This window comes from Zonotrichia albicollis, chromosome 17 (genome assembly GCF_047830755.1).
Source record: "Zonotrichia albicollis isolate bZonAlb1 chromosome 17, bZonAlb1.hap1, whole genome shotgun sequence".
Classification (NCBI taxonomy): Eukaryota; Metazoa; Chordata; class Aves; order Passeriformes; family Passerellidae; genus Zonotrichia; species Zonotrichia albicollis.
Window position 1 is genome coordinate 13,876,908 of NC_133835.1, and position 19,447 is coordinate 13,896,354.

The 19,447-nt window shown below is 47.0% G+C and overlaps 1 protein-coding gene across 1 annotated transcript; it reads left to right on the top strand.

Annotated features, from left to right (window-relative positions):
* Positions 1-212: 212 nt before the first annotated feature.
* On the top strand, positions 213-13,950 carry CYP24A1 (cytochrome P450 family 24 subfamily A member 1). The gene is made up of 12 exons (XM_074553776.1): positions 213-821; positions 949-1,139; positions 1,403-1,496; positions 2,143-2,239; positions 3,317-3,408; positions 4,684-4,795; positions 6,085-6,230; positions 8,175-8,341; positions 8,519-8,597; positions 9,559-9,753; positions 10,819-10,930; positions 12,833-13,950. Exons 1-12 carry the CDS (start codon positions 627-629, stop codon positions 12,844-12,846), a joined length of 1,494 nt encoding a protein of 497 aa, XP_074409877.1. The 5' UTR covers positions 213-626; the 3' UTR covers positions 12,847-13,950.
* The last annotated feature ends 5,497 nt before the right edge of the window (positions 13,951-19,447 follow it).

The following is a 19,447-nucleotide window of genomic DNA, read 5'->3' on the forward strand; positions in this document are numbered from 1 at the left end:
CACTTTCTTATTCCGTCTCTTTAAAGTGCAAATGCTGCGGGAAAACTGAACTGCTCTGCGCTCTGCAGGATGAACAGCACAGCCCTTTGTGCTCACGCGGGTGCTCGGACAAAAATACAAATTAATATAAAAAAAAAAGAAAAACGAAAAAAAAAGGAAAAAGAGAGAGAGAGAGCGCTACGAGACCGCTCGCACGAACGCCAGGCAAGGAGCGGAGCCGCTGCCAGCGCTGCGTCCCCTCCTGCGGGGACTGACCCGCGCATCCCCGCGCTCCAAACCGGTCCCATCCGCGCATCCCCGCATCCCGGCGGGTCCGATCCGCGCATAACCCCCGATCCCACTGGGTCCCACCCGCGCATCCCCGGATCCCAGCGGGTCCCACCCGCGCATCCCCGGATCCCAGCGGGTCCGACCCCGCGCTGCCAGCGGGCGGAGGCGCTGGCGCGGTGCCTTCCCTGCCTCCCTGAACCCTTTCATGACCCGCCTGCCCCGAGGGCTCGGCGGGCAGGGCCGGGGCAGCCGCCCCACCTCACCCCACCCATGGCTCCCATTGGCGCGGATGAAAGTCCAGCACCTCGGGCTGCTATAAATGCACCTATGCGCGCCCGGGGGCCGGCACCGCGGCCATGGGCGGCTGCAGCATCCTCCTCCTCCTGCTGGCCCGCCGGCCGCTCCGTGCCCGCACCTGCGGCCGCGCCGCGTCCTCGCTGAGCGCGCTGCGGCCGGCGGAGACGCTGCCCGGGCCGCCCAGCTGGCCGCTGATGGGCAGCCTGCCCGACGTGCTCTGGAAAGGGGGGCTCAAGAGGCAGCACGAGACCCTGGTGAGGCTGGCGATGGCAGGAGGATGAGGATGGGGATGGGGATGGGATGAGGATGGTGATGGGGATGGGATGAGGATGGTGATGGGATGAAGATGCCGCACTCAGCGCGGTTTCTGGCTCTCCCCAGGCTCAGTACCACCGGCGCTTCGGGAAGATTTTCCGCATGAAGCTGGGCGCCTTCGACTCGGTGCACATCGCGGCGCCGTGCCTGCTGGAGGCTCTGTACCGCCGCGAGAGCGCCTGTCCCCAGCGCCTCGAGATCAAGCCCTGGAAAGCCTATCGCGACTATCGCGGCGAAGCCTACGGGCTGCTCATCCTGTGAGTGCCGCCCGCAGCATCCTGGCTGTGCCCGGAGGGGCTGCATGGGTGCCGGGGACCAGGGGATGCTCGGAGCGGGTCTGGGGGTCCCGGGGGTTCGGGGCTGCTCCCCGAGCGTGGTCAGGGCTCATCCCGACCCCGAGCATCCCCCGGTTGTGCAGGGGGTGCGGTGGAGCATCAGCAGTGCGGGTTTGGGGGTTTTCTGCTTTCATTCTTCTCGGAGATTTTCGCTCTCCAACCTGGCTGGTTTTGTTCCGATGCAGGGAGGGAAAGGACTGGCAGAGGGTCAGAAGTGCCTTTCAGAAGAAGCTGATGAAGCCCCGGGAGGTTGTGAAGCTGGACACGGCGATCAATGAGGTACCTGCTCTGAGAAATCCCCTCTCCCTCTGCTCACCTGCCTGCCTAGGGGGCTGGAGCAGATCCGGTTTATCTGGGCGGTTTTATTTATTTACCCCACAGTGATAAACCACGAGCTCAGACCCAGAACATTCAGGGAATAACGAGTACAAACTGATTGCCAGGGTCTGAGACCACAGAGAAACCTGTAGCTGGGGGTGTCCCCACAGAAAAACAGGATTGTTCCATAAGGATCCAGGCTCCAGCAAACAGCTTTTCCCTGCTTTTCCTGCATGCTGTAATTTTTGCCTTTACCCCTTCGTTCCTCTGCTCCTCCCCTCAGGGAACACCTCTGTCCTTAACCTCTGTGCTCCTGGGCAGGCTGAGGAGCATCAGTGACAAACACCTTAATCCCAGTTGTGAAACCCCAGCTGGTGAGGATTGCATCCCTGCGAGGGCAGCACGGTTCACCGGAGCCTGTCAAATCCAAGCACTTGTTCACACAGGGGGAAGTTGAATCTTGTTCAAAGAACGGGCAACAAAAGGATTCCTCTCATGCAAGATTGTTATCTGCTCAAACAGCAGTTGAAATGCTGAATTACACCGGATTTTTATTTGTTGATGTCATTTTATTCCCTTTTTTCTTTCTCTTCTCTCCACCATTTAGGTCCTGGAGGACTTTATGTACAGAATAGATGAGATTTGTGACCACAATGGCCAGATGGAAGATATCTATTCAGAATTCAACAAATGGTCTTTTGAAAGTGAGTGTGGTGCACCTGCCAGGGCATTGCAGTTAAAATATGATCAGGGATGAATATTGGCTGATTATTTTCAAACTCTCAGCTATAATATCATGCAAAGAGAGTTGCAGAACAGCCAGGGACTGTCAGCGCAAAATTCATCAGCACAAATATAATTTTCTGCCTAGCTACTTGCACGGCTTACAAAAATTCAAACATTCCAATGATTTATAAATCAAAAAATTGGGGGGGGTGTTATGGTTCGTTTATCTAGAGTGGGATCAGATAACATTTTTTGTTATTTTTTGCCCATCTGATATTTGTCAACTATCAGCAGGATCAATGATATATTCCAATAACAGAGTGCTGGCTGTAGGCAAAGTCTGCAGAATCCCATTTCCAGTGTTTACACTGGGATTGAGAAGGGCTGGAATGAGTTACCAAGGCAGAGCCTCGTGCTCCGGAGCCTTGCAGAGCTCACTGAGGAATGTGCCAGGGATGACACAGGGCACAGAGTGGCTCAGGGACCCCCAAAAACAGGGAGGGTTGGGTGCAGTGACTGATCCAGCCCTGCCAGACCCAGCTGCCCTTGGCTGCCTCCTCTGGGCTGAGCTCCTCAAAGTGGAGTTTTTGTTCCCATTGTCAGTGGTGATGGCTGCTTTTGGAAAGGGAGAAATAAGAAGTGATAGTTAGAAAATAAATGGGGGAAAAGGGTAAGTGGAAAAGGTGCAGTGTGGGATGCTGCCAGTCCTTGCAAGGAGGGGGAATGCTGTGGGAGATGCCCCTCAAGCCCTGCTCTCCTGCCACTCAGTTTTCCTCAGTAAATTCACCAAATATGAGCCAAAACTGCAGTTCTGCTGCTGGTGCGGGGATCAGTGGCACCACTAATTGTGCAGAAATGCTGCTGCAAAGGCTCCAAGCTGGAAACCCTCAATGGGGCCAGGGCAAACAAGCGGAGGTGTTTTACAAGAGCTGCTCTGCCAGGTCTGCACCAAGGAACACCTTCAGAAGGCTCACCCAAGCCATTCCTTGATGATAAACGATGCATCCCACACGGCCTTTCGTTATTAATTTAATTAAAATATTGCCTAACAACAGGTATCTGCCTGGTGCTGTATGGAAAGCGGTTTGGCCTCCTGCAGCAGGACGTGGAAGAGGAAAGTCTGAACTTCATCAAGGCTGTAAAAACGGTATGGGAGGGTCTCTCCTGGGGCTGGGGTGGTTTTTTACCCCTGCTGTTAATGAGAGGCAGCAATTTAAAGGAGTCAGCTGGAAAAAGCAGCTCAGGCTTCTGTACCCAACTGGTGCCCAGCTAATCCTGAACTTCTGCCTCCTTTATGCAATGCCTCACTCTGTTGTAATAAAGCAGGCAGGACTCAGGTTCTCCATGCAGAAAAAGCCCCTTTTTATTTCCATTTTTGTTCAGATTTCACAGACCTCGTGTACAACTTCAATTGGTTAGTAGCTTTCTTGCCAATTACTGTATTGGCTAGTAAAAGGTGTTTTACTTGTCCTTCAAATCTCTCTATTCTTGAGAACCTGTATCCTTATGGAATATATATATACAATATACAATATACTATATATTATATATTATATATTATATATTATATATTATATATTATATATTATATATTATATATTATATATTATATATTATATATTATATTGCATATTATATATTATATAGTATATTATATATTGTATATATTGTATATTGTATATTATATATTGTATATTATATATTATATATATTATATCAGTGAAGAATGTATTTTCTTCACTGATTCTCATGAGACAGATCCCTGGTTGTCACAGGTGAACTTTTTCTCCCCAAGAATAGTTAATTGTTGTGTTAACGAACTCTCCTTTCTCAAGCTGCTTTCACATAGGAACTCGGAAGCTGTTGTTAGGTGAGGTAGCTAAGCTAATCCATGTTTTATAAGATTTTTTTATGACAACTTTTACCATCAGTGGGACAGGGAATTGCTGAGTGGGCATCAGGGCAGCCCTGAAGGGAATTGTCAGCTTGGCTGGTGATCCTGCAGGGTGGGACTGTGCCTGGCTGTGGGGTTTGCTGTGGGGTTTGGGGTCAGAGCTGCCTTTGTGCTCTGGGGTGCAAACCTGCCTCACTTCAGCCACCACACACAGGCAGCCAGCCCTGCCTGGGATTTCGGCTCATCCTTTGTCAAGGGAGAGGGAGGAACTGCCAAAAATGCCTTGAACCACTCCCAACATTGCCTGAAATCAATAGGACGCATTCCTCACTGAGGAGGCTCCTGGCTGCCCCTGATTTTTTTACCTGGATATGCCCTCAGTAGACTCAGACCCATCCTCTCTGTCCAGGATGGAAAATCCACCAGAATTTTGCCTTCCTGACAATCTCCCTCTGCCCCCCAGCCCGGTGATGTTCAGGGGTAGCAGGGAAAGGATGGAAAGGGATTAAAGGGAGATTTCCCCCACAGATGATGGCCACCTTCGGGATGATGATGGTGACCCCTGTGGAGCTGCACAAGGGGCTCAACACCAAGGTCTGGCAAGCTCACACCAAAGCATGGGATGATATATTCAGAACAGGTCATTATTTAACCCAAATTTATCTCCTTTCCCTTCATCTCTCTCCTCTCCTTGCTATAATTGATTTTTCCATGCTTGCTGCTGTTAATCCCTGCCTTCAGCATGGATTAAAGTATATTTGCTGTACCCAAACAGGGATTATTCAATGTGGGAGCAGTTTTTGGTGACTAACACCCAGGCTGTGGGGCAATACCCAATTCCCAGGGAAATCCCAGGATTCTGGGAGCCAGCAGTGTCATGGCACCATTTAATCTGTCCTAAAAGGAAATAAGGAAATTAAAAATGTATAATCTCTATAAAGGCAAGGCTATAAATTAAAAGGGACTTCCCTCAACGACTCGACAAGAATTATGCATACAGTAAAAACCTATTTGCTAAAAAAAAAAAAGAAATTATATATTTTCTGAACAACTTGTAGCATAGTTGTAAATCCTAAACCCAGAAGTAATATAAATAATAAGGTTCAGTCTGGCTTTTTGACTATTTAAAGTGATTTTGCCTTCCAAGTTTAAAAATTACTCAAACTCCAGATATGAAGTTAAGTTTTAATTTTTAATATTTTAAAATTTCATTGATATAAACAGTGAGAGCCATAACTAAAGGCTGAGAAAGCTTTTGGAAGGTTGTAACACTGAGTATTTCCCTTGGGTATTTGAGTCCCAAGGCTTTTTATCCTGCCAGCCACATACTCACTTATTTTATTGCTTCTTGGTTTATGGGCTTTAGGAAAGACACTTTAAACCAGTTTTGCTCAGAAAAACCAGTCTGACACCTTCACTTGAAGTGAATAATTCCTCACAGGAGCTGATTTTAACAGCTGGGATACTCCTGAGCAAAACCCATTTCTTTTTATTTAAAAAAAAACCCAGCATGTCAAAATTTGGCATCTCTTTGTGCCTTCCCCTGGTAAATCCAAGGTTTACATTTCCCCTCGGGGGTTCTGGGTGCTAAATCCCTTTGATTTTCTAACACCTTGATCCCCTTTGAAAACCCCAGGTAATAAATTTTACACACTCGCGTTTCTCTTTGTTGAGTATTTCCCTCAACCTGCCACTGATTTCCTCCCCTAATTTAAGAGGGCAGAATTCCTAAGAGCTGAAAAGCGATTTTTGGGATTGAGTTGGTTTGAAAAGTGACAACACCGTCCTTTATTCACTCTGAATACCCTCATTATTGACCCACTGCTTGCAAACAGAGCACATTTCGGCACTTTAAATCCCTGAGAAAAGTGGGTTTGCAGGTGTTTCTGTGGGACTGTGAGTGATTTTCCCTCATGCTGCCCTCCCCAGCCAAGCACTCCATCGACAGCCGGCTGCAGAAGCACTCTGCCGACCCACAGGGGGATTTTCTGTGTGACATCTACTCGGGGGGACAGCTGTCCAGGAAGGAGCTGTACGCTGCCATCGCTGAGCTGCAGATCGCCGGCGTCGAGACGGTAACCGCGATGGGAGCAGGGATTAAATCCTCCACTTCCCTCCTTGGGGTTCAATTCACCCCAATTCCCTCTTTAGCTGCGGATCGCCGGCGTCGAGACAGTAACTGCAGGGTGAACAGGGCTCAGATCCCTCCTTAGGGTTTACATCCCCCCAATTCCCTCCTCAGCTGCAGATCGCCAGTGCAGAGATGGTAACCGCGATGTGACCAGGCCTCAGATCCCTCCAGATCCCTCCTTAGGGTTTACAGCCCCCCAGTTCCCTCCTCAGCTGCAGATCGCCAGTGTGGAGATGGTAACCGCGATGTGACCAGGCCTCAGATCCCTCCAGATCTCTCCTTAGGGTTTACATCCCCCCAATTCCCTCCTCAGCTGCAGATCGCCAGTGCAGAGATGGAACTGCGATGTGACCAGGCCTCAGATCCCTCCAGATCTCTCCTTAGGGTTTACATCCCCCCAATTCCCTCCTCAGCTGCAGATCACCAGCGTTGAGACGATAACCGCAATGTGACCAGGCCTCAGATCCCTCCCTAGGGTTTACATCCCCCCAATTCCCTCCTTAGGGCTCAAATTCCCTCCCTGGGGTTCAAATTACCCCAGTTCTCTCCTTAGCTGCAGATCTCCAGCATGGAGGCCGTAACTGGGATGTGCCCAGGGTTTAAATTCCCTCCAATTCCGTCCTTAGGGCTCAAATTACCCCAATTCCCTCCTTAGCTGCAGATCGCTGGTGTGGAGATGGTACCCGGGATGTGATCAGGGTTCGTCCTCCCAGTTCAATTCTTGGGGTCTAAATCTCCCCCAGTTCTCTCCTTGGTGTTCAAATTCCCTCCAGTTCCCTCCTTAGGGCTGAGATTACCCCAATTCCCTCCTTAGCTGCAGATCCCCAGCATGGAGATGGTACCCACAATATGCCCAGGGTTCAAATCCTCCCAATTCCCTCCTTAGGGCTCAAATTCCCTCCCTGGGGTTCAAATTACCCCAATTCCCTCCTTAGCTGCAGATCCCCAGCATGGTGATGGTACCTGTGATGTGCCAAGGTTTAAATTCCCTCCAGTTCCCTCCTTAACTGAGATCCCGAGTATGGAGATGGTACCCGGGATGTGCCAAGGGTTTAAATCCTCCCAGTTTCCTTCTTAGGGTTCAAATTCCCTCCTTGGGGTTTAAATACTCCCCAGTTCCCTCCTTAGGGTTCAAATCCCCCCAGTTCCCTCCCTGGGGTCCAAATTTCCCCCTGTTCCCTCCTTAGGCCTCAAATTACCCCAATTCCTTCCTTAGCTGCAGATCGCTGGCATGGAGACGGTACCCGGGATGTGCCCAGAGTTTAAATTCCCTCCAGTTCCCTCCTTAGGGTTCAAATCCCCCTAGTTCCCTCCTTAGGCTTTAAATTCCTCCAATTCCCTCCTTAGGTGCAGGTCTCCAGCATGGAGATGGTAAAACTGATTTTCCAAGAGTTCAAATTTCCCCCGGTTCCCTCCTTAGCTGCAGACTGCTGGGATTTTCCAAGGGTTTGAATTCCCTCCTTAACTGCAGATCACTGAGGTGGAGATGGTGAAGCTGATCTTCCAAGAGTTCAAATTCCCCCAATTCCTTCCTTTAGCTGCAGATTGTTGGGTGGAGATGGTAAAATTGATTTTCCAAGGGTTTCAAATCATCCCAGTTCCCCCTTCCTTCCCCAACCTGAGCACCAGCACACCTGGAAGTGAGCTCATCCTGAAGCGGCCTCAGTGACCCAAGTGCAGATGGATTTTGACCTGAAATCCCTGGATTTTGACCTGAAATCCCCAGATTTTTAATTCCGCATGACAACTGGGACTGCTCATAACCCCTCAGGCTGTCATAACTCCATAAAGCTGTGCCCAGCCAGAAATGTTGCTTTGAATTTTGGGCAAATTCTTCCTTCTGTGCCTACAAAAGGAGAGCTTCACCTTTCTTTCTGCTCTGTTCCAGACAGCCAACAGTTTGCTGTGGGCTCTGTACAACCTCTCCCGCAATCCCCACGTCCAGCAGAAGCTTTTCCAGGAAATCCAGAGAGTTTTGGGTGCTCAGCAGAGCCCGAGTGCTGAGAGCCTGAGGAGCATGCCCTACCTAAAAGCCTGTCTGAAAGAATCCATGAGGTAAAATCCCCAAATCCTTCAAAACCATCCCCAAGTGTTTCATCAGCTTCTTTGTACAAAGGAGAAGGAATTTTCCAGCACATGGAATTTTGTTCATCTTGCTGATTGAGGGAAAATATGAGAGATGAAAGAAGGGAAAGTGCTGGGAATTTTCCCAATTCTTCTCTTTCCCTGCAGATTAACCCCATCAGTGCCTTTCACCACCCGCACCATCGACACAGAAATGGTTCTGGGAAATTACATGCTGCCCAAAGGGGTAAGGCAATTAATTCTGTTTATTGGGATGGTTTTTAATTTATTAATTGCCCTTTAAACCACAGGAGTTGCTCATATTTCAGTTGCAAGCTGGCTTTGCCAAAGTACCAGCCCCAGGACAAGGAATGAGGGATTCACCCCAAGGATTCCCATAAACACAAACCCACACCTGCCTGCACTGCAGCTGGACTTAGACAGAAACATTTGCTTGAAATAATTTTGATGAGCTATTCCAGTTGATTTTTTGAGAATTCCTTGACCCCTCCTGAGGAAGCTGCTGGGCTGTGAAAAACACATCCACTTTTTTTTGAAAATTTAAAAAGTTTATTAAAGGACAATAGGAGACAAGGACTATAAAGTAAAGGTTATTATGGTTGGGTGTATCTTGTTACTTAGCTAAGAGTACATTTGTTTTAGAAACACTTTTTATGTACTATTTCTATTACGTTAATTTGTTGCATATTCATAAACAATTATGCATAGTAAAATTTTTCTTTAAACTAATTTACATATTATAAGAACTGTTTGGTATGGCTCTTGTTTGGTTTTACTTTTTTCAGAGCATGCGTATTCTTTGCTTGTGGGTTTTAGCCTATTTTTATTATTTTTATTTTATTACTTTTAATTTTTGGGCTTTGATCTACACTGTTTTCAGATGTGGGAGTTGATAGTTGGTATAAGTGTAGCAGGGTCTTCTTCATATGTTCATTGGATGTTATTTTATTTAAGTAGTTATTTTAACCAAGCATAGCTATTTCACTGCTATATCTAAGCTTAATTAACCACAGAAATAAAAACTATATCTTTATGACCAAGTCACTTTAGCCTCACACATATAGAACCCACTTTAATATTTGCCAAAAGCCAATACCATGATATGTATATATGACATGTGCCGCGATTCTCCATCCTCGTGCTGGAGGGTGGCTCTGTGACCTGTTCCCTGTCCTGCCTTGCTGCAGACGGTGCTGATGATCAACAGCCACGCCCTGGGCTGCAGCGAGGACTATTTCAGGGGCTGGGCAGAGTTCAGGCCCGAGCGCTGGCTGCACAGGGGCTCCATCCAGCCCTTCTCCCACGTGCCCTTCGGCATCGGCAGGAGGATGTGCGTGGGGCGCCGCCTGGCCGAGCTGCAGCTGCACCTGGCCCTCTGCTGGGTAAGCGCCCCAAAAAGGGAGCTGGGGGGTTTGTCATCCTGTGAGCACGGGCACAGCCCGGCACGCTCACTGTGGGCACAGCAGGCACAGCCTTCCCAAGGGGTTTTCCTGGGGAAGCAGTGAGAAAGCTCAGAGAAGAGAAAACGATTCTTATCTCTATTTGTGCGCCTGTTGTTTGGCACATGGGGAATGTGTTATGGGGTATTCAGTGCCCCTGTTGTTTGGCACATGTCGAATGTGTTATGGAGTATTCAGTGCCCCTGTTGTTTGGCACATGTGGAATGTGTTATGGAGTATTCAGTGCCCCTGTTGTTTGGCACATGGGGAATGTGTTATGGGGTATTTGCTGTTCCTGTTGTTTGGCACATGGGGAATGTGTTATGGAGATTGTTGATTGCGGAGTGTGGAGGTTCAGGGACATCACACCATGACCAATATGATCCAGTGAAGCCAAATTTATTATCCCTAAAAAGACTATTTATAATAAATTTCAACTGTCCATGTGTCACTAGCTAATACATGATTGGTTAATCCTAGCTATTCACACGTCTAAACTAGAATGCTGATTGGATCATCTAATTTTTCATGCATCTTGCTGTGGTTGTCTGGCTATGACTTCTCTTTTTTCTCACTTTCTGACAAACCTGCTGAGTCCTGATGACTCTTCTTGTATCTCTGTCAAGAATATACCAACCCCATTTCTGAATATGTCCATTATTCATTGTTTGTGCACGTGTCCATTGTCCATTATCCCAAGCAGGCTGGATTGTGCATCGGCTGACTATGGCCATTGTCCTGCAGAAACTCCTCAACCTGCAAAAGTTTATGAGAGTGATTTCTTAATTGGACACTGGTGATACTTGGATTGATTGGCCAGTTGGGTCAAAGCTGTGTTGTGACTGTCTGAAAGGGTCACGGGTTTTTCCTTGGTGTGATACAGTGTAATAGTAGAGTTTAATATAGCATAGCTGAATGAGGCAATTGCTCAGCCTTCTGATGAAGCAGCCAGAGCAGGTGATTCCCCAGCTGGGGATGCTGCCCTGACAGCTGGTGCTGTCCCTGCAGCTGATCCGCAGGTACCGCGTGCTGGCCACGGACCAGGAGCCGCTGGAGACGCTGCACTCGGGGATCCTCATCCCCGGCAGGGCCCTGCCCATCGCCCTCCAGCCACGAGCAGGTATGGGCAAACACACACCTGGGTGCTGCTTGGGCACTAAAATACACACCTGGGTTCTGCTTGGGCACACACACACACCTGTGCTCTGCTTGGGCACAGACACACACCTGGGTGCTGCTTGGGCACAAACACACACCTGGGTTCTGCTTGGGCACTAAAATACACACCTGGGTGCTGCTTGGGCACACAAACACACACCTGTGTTCTCTGTGGGCACACAGCACACAGCTGTGCTCTGCTTGGGCACAAACACACACCTGGGTGCTGCTTGGGCACTAAAATACACACCTGGGTGCTGCTTGGGCACTAAAATACACACCTGGGTGCTGCTTGGGCATAAAACACACACCTGTGCTCTGCTTCTGCACACAAACACACACCTGTGTGCTGCTTGTGGACAAAAACACACACCTGGGTGCTTCTTGTGCACACAAACACACACCTGGGTGCTGCTTGGGCACAGACACACACCTGTGCTGTGCTTCTGCACACACACACACACCTGTGCCCTGCTTGTGGACAAAAACACACACCTGGGTGCTGCTTGGGCACTAAAATACACACCTGGGTTCTGCTTGGGCACAGACACACACCTGGGTGCTGCTTGGGCATAAAACACACACCTGGGTGCTGCTTGGGCACACAAACACACACCTGGGTGCTGCTTGGGCATAAAACACACACCTGTGCTCTGCTTATGGACAAAAACACACACCTGGGTTCTGCTTGGGCACAGACACACACCTGGGTGCTTCTTGGGCACACAAACACACACCTGTGCTCTGCTTGGGCACAGACACACACCTGTGCTCTGCTTGGGCACACACACACACACCTGTGCTCTGCTTGGAAATAAAACACACAGCTGTGCTCTGCTTCTGCACACAAACACACACCTGTGCTCTGCTTGGGCACACAGACACACACATGTTCTGCTTGTGCACAAAACCACACTATGCTCCTGCCTGTGCACAACCACACACCTGAGTTCTGTGTTCCTGCACACTGCAGGCTCTGCTGGCACCTGGGCTGGGATTTCTGTGCCAATGGGAGGGTAAACAGCTGCTGTCTGTCTGCTCTTCATCCTCACAGGGCCAGAGGCATCCTGAGTCTTTATTTTAACAAGTTAATGCTGTCCCAGTTCGGTGTTTCATTAGGAACTGTCCTGTATTTCTCATAGCTCATGGCTCTGGACTCAATTTTATATCCACATTTCTGTGTGTGATGCAGCCCAAAAAGGGGGAAATCACCATGTACTCAGTGCTGCAGAAAACAACAGCCAGGGGTTGTTAGAACTTCACTGCAGTCCCAAAGATATTTCCTGGGAAAGAGCATTTGATCTTGGGCATCAATTTGCAGATTAAATAGAAGATGCCTTAGTGTTAGAAGTGTAGGAACTGCTCACTGCAGAGTTTAGATAACAAAACTTCATTTGAGGCAGAAGGACAAAGACAAATATAATTGTAAATAGTTATGCAGTGTTGCAACTTATATATTTTGAATGTAGGATTCTCTTTCTCACAAGTTTATACAAATGAGATAACAAAATAACATATTTGTGCAACAACCTAAATTGAGAAAACAACTCTCTGATCCAGAATGAAATCCTCCAATAGAAATTCAGGACATTTCAATGCTGGGGAAGTTATTATTTTACCAGCCAACACCTCGGGAAAAAAATACATCCCAGTATAATCTGAATATTCACTCCTTTAACTGAAGTCTGTTCAGTGCTGTTGCTTTGATAAATATAATATAATGTAATGTAATATATATAATATAATTAATATATAATATATAATATATAATATATAATTGCTATATAATTGCTATATATCATATATAATTAATGTAAAATATATAATATAATTAATAAAATATTTCTTTTTTTGCTCAATACAGGTGGCAAGAAATAAAGGACAGCCCTGCTGCTGCCTGCTCTTGAGAGAGGGACATGAGCAGTGGGAGCCAGAGCTCTGGAGGCTGCAGGGAATTGCTGCACCACATCCCTTGAGCCACTGCTGAGCCAGGAACAGCACCAGGAAAAGCTCCCAGAATGTTTTATTGGGGAAAATGTGCCTAAAAGGAGAGGGAAATGCCAAGTGCTGTCATTGGGCTGTGGGGATGCAGGGGTTTAGTGCAGGACCAGGGGCCTGGGGGTGCTGAGCTGCCCAGTTTGGGGAGAGTTCCTCCAGTTTGGGACCAGGCAGGGCTGGAGTGGCCCTGGGAGCATGGAGTGGGAGAGGAAACTGCCCCAGTCCTGCTCAAATTGCCAGAGAAGGGAGCTGGGAGCCTGCAAAAGGCTGAAACAGGGCTGGGAAATTGAGATAATGAAAGAAATATATTTCCTTGGCGTCCTGGGTAGGAGGGAAATAAGGACAAATGCACCTGGCAGGATTTATTGCTTTGCTTTGGGCTTGTGCCTGACACCCCCTCTGCTCTCCCCATGGATTTCCATCCCTCCAGCTCCTGCCCCACCCATTTTATCCCACTCCTATTGTAAAAGCTTTGTGGTCTTTCATTGCATGAATGGAAATGGAACCACTGGAATCCTATGGGTTCTGCCTCTGCAGAACGATGATGATGATCCTGACAGGATAGGTGCATGAGATTAAGAACAGAAAATTGTGCTTCCAAAACAATTCCGCAGTAAATGAGGACCCCAAACATTTCCAGGGGATCTGTTTCTCATGGAAACTGCAATATCTAAAGGTTCAAATTGTCACTGCCCTCCATGCAATACTGGATTCTGGCTGTTATGGTCGCTGGTTTTACACTTTTGCAGTTTCAACTACAGCTTTATCTCTATATATAACCCTGAATTTATTTTTTTACATGTTGAAACGCTGCAAATTCTTAATACTTGTCGGTCTGTCTCTTGTTTTCATTTGTTCTCCTCTGTTATGCTCAGACATGTAAATGTACCCCCAAAACAATTGTATAAAACAATTTTTGTGCATTATCTGAATATTTCTATGCAGTTTTGTAAGAAAATAAAGAGTTCTATTTTTTCTCTAGAATTAGTCTGTCATTATTTATTTTTAAAATCTTTGCAGCTTTGCAGAAGAGGCTTCTGCCCCCTTGGCACAGTCTGAACTCGTTTCTGCCTGGCATGGAGGTCCCATGGAGGGGATTAGGACAAAATAAAATCCATAGGAAGTTCTGAGGAAAGGTGAAAACAGCTGGAATTTTTGCAGAATCAGTAGAAATTATGTGTATTTTAAAAATGCCATCCCTCAGGAGCATTCCTGGCAGGGTGAGGTGACACTGGGAGTAAAGGATGGGAAATCAATCCCCAGGGAGCTCATGCTAAAGTGCAGGTCCATGTGGAGATCTACCCAAAACCCAGGACAAAAACCCCACAAAGCCTCTTCTTACAGCATCATAATTTATTGGTAGTAATAATTATTTAATATTAGAGCCAAGGGAGTTGTGCCAGTATGGAAGAAATGCTAAGACAAACAGTTTGTTGGATTCCAGGCATCTCTCAGTGCTCACAAACGTTCTGATGATTTAACCTCAGAGAAAAGTGCTGATATCTCAGTTCCAGGCATCTCTCAGTGCTCACCAATGTCCTGATGGTTTAACCCTCAGAGAGAAGTGCTGATATTTTGATTCCAGGCATCTCTCAGTGCTCACAAACATTCTGATGATTTAACCTCAGAGTGAAGTGCTGATATTTTAATTCCAGGCATCTCTCAGTGCTCACCAATGTCCTGATGGTTTAACCCTCAGAGAGAAGTGCTGATATCTCAGTTCCAGGCATCTCTCAGTGCTCACAAACGTTCTGATGGTTTAACCTCAGAGAGAAGTGCTGATATCTCGTTGAACTGACCTTGACAGCCTCGTTAGCGGCTGTTTCGAAACGCTGATTGCTCCTGGGCAGGAAATCCCAGGTGGATATTTACCGAAGCGCTCGGGATTTTTGCCATTTCAATGCAGTGGGCCCAGGGGTGCTGCTGTCGGGGAGTTTGGGTGGGTTCTGCACCAGCTCAGGCACAAATCTGCGCTCTCTGCTGGGTCACCAGCCACCAGTGACCTGGAAAAGGCAGTTCCGGAATCTTTGGAGTTTCTCTGGTTCCTGAAGTTGGCAGAGAACTTCATTAATCTCCTACCTCGAGTAAATGTCCAGAGCCATTGACTCAGGAAATAGGTAATTATCAAACTGCACAGACAATGAGTGACCAAGGCTTCCACTTCAGGCACCAGCTCAGAGCTTTCCTGTCCTTCTGTTTCCGGATAAATATAACTATAAATATAGCTAGAAATGTAACTAGAAATATAACTATAACTATAACTACAACTACAGCTATAACTATAACTATAACTATAACTATAACTATAACTATAACTATAACTATAACTATAAAACTATAACTATAACTATAACTATAACTATAACTATAACTATATAACTATAACTATAACTATAACTATAACTAACTATAAATGTAACTAACTATAACTAACTATAACTAACTATAACTAACTATAACTATATAACTATAACTAACAATAGCTATAGCTATAACAAAATAGAAATAGAAAGAAATAGAAATAGAAATAGAAATAGAAATAGAAATAGAAATAGAAATAGAAATAATAGAAATACCTGGGAACCCTTTAGCCCAGTAGGATAAATCAGAGCAGCCCTTTGGAACAAGGCCCTCATTCACAATTTCCATTTCAACACCACCTCCCTGGGATCATTTCCTCCTCAGAGGAAGGCAGCAGGATCACAACTTTAATGGGATTAATTCACCTCCACACTCCCTGTCCCTACAGGGAAGGGAGTGAGGTTTACCTGTCCAAAAGGAAGTGAATTCTGTTCAGGCTTTGGGCGTGTTGGAGTTGAAAAGGCAAAGCTGGAGCCAATAATCCATGCTTTTTTATGGATGAGAATGCCAATCTTCAGGCCTGGCAAGCTGGAATTTCTGTTCCTGCCAAGCTGATGTGCCACAGCTCTGAGTCAGTCCCTGCATGGGGATTCAGGGACCTTTCCCTGCTCCCATTTTGTCACTTTTGCTCAGGTTTGTCCCCTCCAGCCTGGGAAGGACCTTTGTGCTCAACAACCAGGGGCAGAATTCACACCTCTGTCAATACTTCAATTAATGGTGCAAAATAACCCAAAATCTAAAAAATTAATTCTGTGAGTTGCTCCCAGCTGAAGTTCATTTCAGGACAAATTCATCCCATGCCTCATTTTACAGATGTGAAACTTCATTTTTAATTCAATGGCACTGCCCGTGGGTGGGTGGGTTTTTGATGCATTATCACCTCTTAGAAAAGGAGAAAGTTGGACAATTTTCAGTCCTTTGTGGCACATCTCTTGAAAATTCATGGAAGAGCTGTAGCTTTAGCAGAAAAAGCTGGTTTTGGCTTCAGATAATTGAAACAAGAGGTTTATTGGGATTGAAGCAGCTCATTGATCCCTTGTGTGAATTCCCCTGAGAACCTGAGCATTGACAGCTCAAGGTGTGGGTGGCTGCATTCATTTTTTTTTTAATGTCTCCTTTCAGGCAAGGCTTAGAGAAAAGTGTGAATGTTATATTATGAAATTGAGCATTGTGCTTATTCACTTCTATTTATTGTTGGCTGTTTTTGAGTATCAGAGTTGAAGAGAGTGAAAAATCAGAGATTTTCTTTCCTGTCTAGAACTTCATTAATGCCTCATCCAATCCCTGTATGGATTTTATCTCCTATATTCCCACACTCTTTGCTATGGGAATGTCAGAGGACAGACTACATCGAATTTCAACTCCTATCCACAGTTTTTATCTCAATTCTTTATCTCAAGGTTGTTGGAACAACCTAACAAGTCAAACCTCAGCTGTAGGACTTGGGTCCAGAAGGAATTTTAAAGAACTTCACATTGTAGGCTTTGGATGGAGCTGAACACTCCTGGAGCAATAATCCCTGACAGGAAAAGCAACAACGAGGCCTCTCCACAAAACAAAATATTTTTCTCCGAGGGACAATGTCAAAACAAGTGTGGAATGGAATGCATTTAATAACCAGGGAAAATGATCCTCTGCTTCCTTGGGCATGTTCCTCTCAACAAGTTCAAACTCTTTGCCTCTAATTTTCCGAGTGTTGGGTGAACTCCAGGCAGTGGGAAGGGAAGGGAAGGGAGAAGGGAAGGGAAGGGAAGGGAAGGGAAGGGAAGGGAAGGGAAGGGAAGGGAAGGGAAGGGAAGGGAAGGGAAGGGAAGGGAAGGGAAGGGAAGGGAAGGGAAGGGAAGGGAAGGGAAGGGAAGGGAAGGGAAGGGAAGGGAAGGGAAGGGAAGGGAAGGGAAGGGAAGGGAAGGGAAGGGAAGGGAAGGGAAGGGAAGGGAAGGGAAGGGAAGGGAAGGGAGAAGGGAGGGCACTGCACCCAGCAGGGCAATAAAGGGGAGCCAGGAGTGCAAAAATTACCCCAAATTGGAACCTGCACGTCCGTGGCACTTTACCCTCCACTATCAGCTCCGGAATGGAAATCAGAGTCACATCTGATTCATGCTGAGGTGAACTGTGCTCCGCAGAAAAACAGGAGATAGAGGAGCAGGGAATGCTCCAGGTGTGCTTGCAGGTGGAACTCCAGCAGTTCGGGGCTGGCTCAAGGCAAAGAAGGGAAAAACATTCTCCAGGTTTAATGGAAACAATGGAAGGAAATGTTTGAGAAGCCTCAGGCAGAATGGGTTCACTTACCCAGCCTTCCAAGCTGCCTCAAAAATCCCCTTTGTTATCTCAGTGCCAGCAGCAGGAGCCCGGGCAGCCCTGCAGGTGAGGGCAATGCCCGGGCCAGGCTCTGTCCCATTTTCTGCAGGGCAAAGGTGCCAGATATCTGCTCAGGGGTCAGCCAGGAGCCAGCTCAGCCGTGGGCAAAGGCCAGCCCTGCCTGGGGGGCCTGGCACGGACACCCCAGCTCAGCTGCACGCTCCAGACCCCTCCTCACACTGCAGGGCTGGCTGGCTGTGCCACCACGGAGCACAGGAGAAACCCAGCTGGGCCCAAACCTTGGTCATTGTCAATGGGAGAAGGAGGAGAACAAGGAGGAGTTTGGGAGCAAGATTCTGGGCAGAAAAACAGGATAACTGGGATCATCCCCACCTGCTCTGCTCAGCTTTTGGTGCTCTGGAAGAATCCTCTCTTCCCTCTGGCTGTGGTCGAAAGAACAGGAAGGAAAAGCTTTAATGCTCCTTGTAACATTCAGGACTTCAACACAAGTGAAAAGCTTCAAAGCACACTCCACTAAAATGAAATAAACACAGAGGAAAACCAGGAGATATTTTATATGCAGGCAATGATATAAAGATCTCAAGTAGCTGAACATCCTGGACATTCTTATTGAAAGCTCTCACCGCCACTGGGTGCTCAGTGCTCTGGTTTAGGTGATAAGGAGGAGATTGAGCAGAAGTTGGACCCTTGGAGATCTTTTCCAATCTAAATTAACCTGTGATTCTGTGATTCAATACACACGAAGGGAATCTGGCTCCATAAGAGATCAGGCATTTGGTTTTCCTACAAAAATTCAATATTTCAAAGTTCACCTCCGAGTGTTCCTGGAAGGGGTGATAAGAAGTGCGGGCTGAGGGAAACATTTTCAGGGCAGTGAAATATCAGTTTATCAGATTTATTAGTTCCAGAATGAGTGGTGCATCCCACTTGTCTGTTAAATACCTATTTGTATTGAAATCCTGAAAAGGATTTTGGGGCCAGAAAGAGCCATAGAGTTACAATAAGAACTCAAACCCATGATTGTAAGGATGTTTTATTTATGGATCTATTTATGGATGATGTTTTCACTTAGACACCAGTTAATGGGAGTCACTGGGAGTGAAATTCTCCTGAAATGGAGAGAGCTGGTCCCTGCTGGGAGCTGCTCACACCCACCCCAAAGGAGAAGGGAGCTGGGGGAATTTTTCAGGTGTGGTTTGCTCACCTGCAATAAAAGCCCTGTGCAGATTGCAGCTCCCCAGGGAAGGTGCTCCTCCACAAAAGGAACTTTGTGGTTCACAGACTGATTATGTGCCCTTGTCCTTCACCCCCTTTCGTGACAGGGATCCTGGGACTTTGACCCTGACCAAAACCTTTTTGTGCAGGCTGGGTTTTAGCAGGGTCACAGGGCTGCTCTGACTCAGCTCTTGGCTGCAGAACTGCTGCAGTCAACAGCAGCAAGGTGGCACCAATTTGTGTCTGGGGATGAGACCTTGGGGCTGGGAAGGGCAACACCAAGCCCATGTGCAGCCAAAGGAACCAGCAAGGTCCCAAAGGTCTCTGTTAAGAGAACTTCAGGTGCTGAATCATTTATTTTGGGATGCAATCCCTCAGGTTCTTCAATATTAAAGTGAGATTAAGCCACCCAATACCAGCAGGACTTTAGTTTGTTCTAAACGCTAAAATTTCACTTTGGATACATGACAACTTCTCAGGAACTTCCCTTCTGGCTGGAAGGAGAAAGGAAAGAATTGCAAAAGGTGTTTTTGTTGCTGAACAGTAGCAAAACAACTTCCCAGCACAGGGCCAGGCTCTGAGGGAA

What these genes read in the sequence shown, in the direction of transcription:
- CYP24A1 (XM_074553776.1), top strand. Translation starts at nt 627, where the DNA reads ATGGGCGGCTGCAGCATCCTCCTCCTCCTGCTGGCCCGCCGGCCGCTC. An exon ending in AGAGGCAGCACGAGACCCTG is followed by an intron (nt 822 to 948) that starts GTGAGGCTGGCG and finishes GGCTCTCCCCAG; the next exon opens with GCTCAGTACCACCGGCGCTT. An exon ending in TGCACCTGGCCCTCTGCTGG is followed by an intron (nt 9,754 to 10,818) that starts GTAAGCGCCCCA and finishes CTGTCCCTGCAG; the next exon opens with CTGATCCGCAGGTACCGCGT.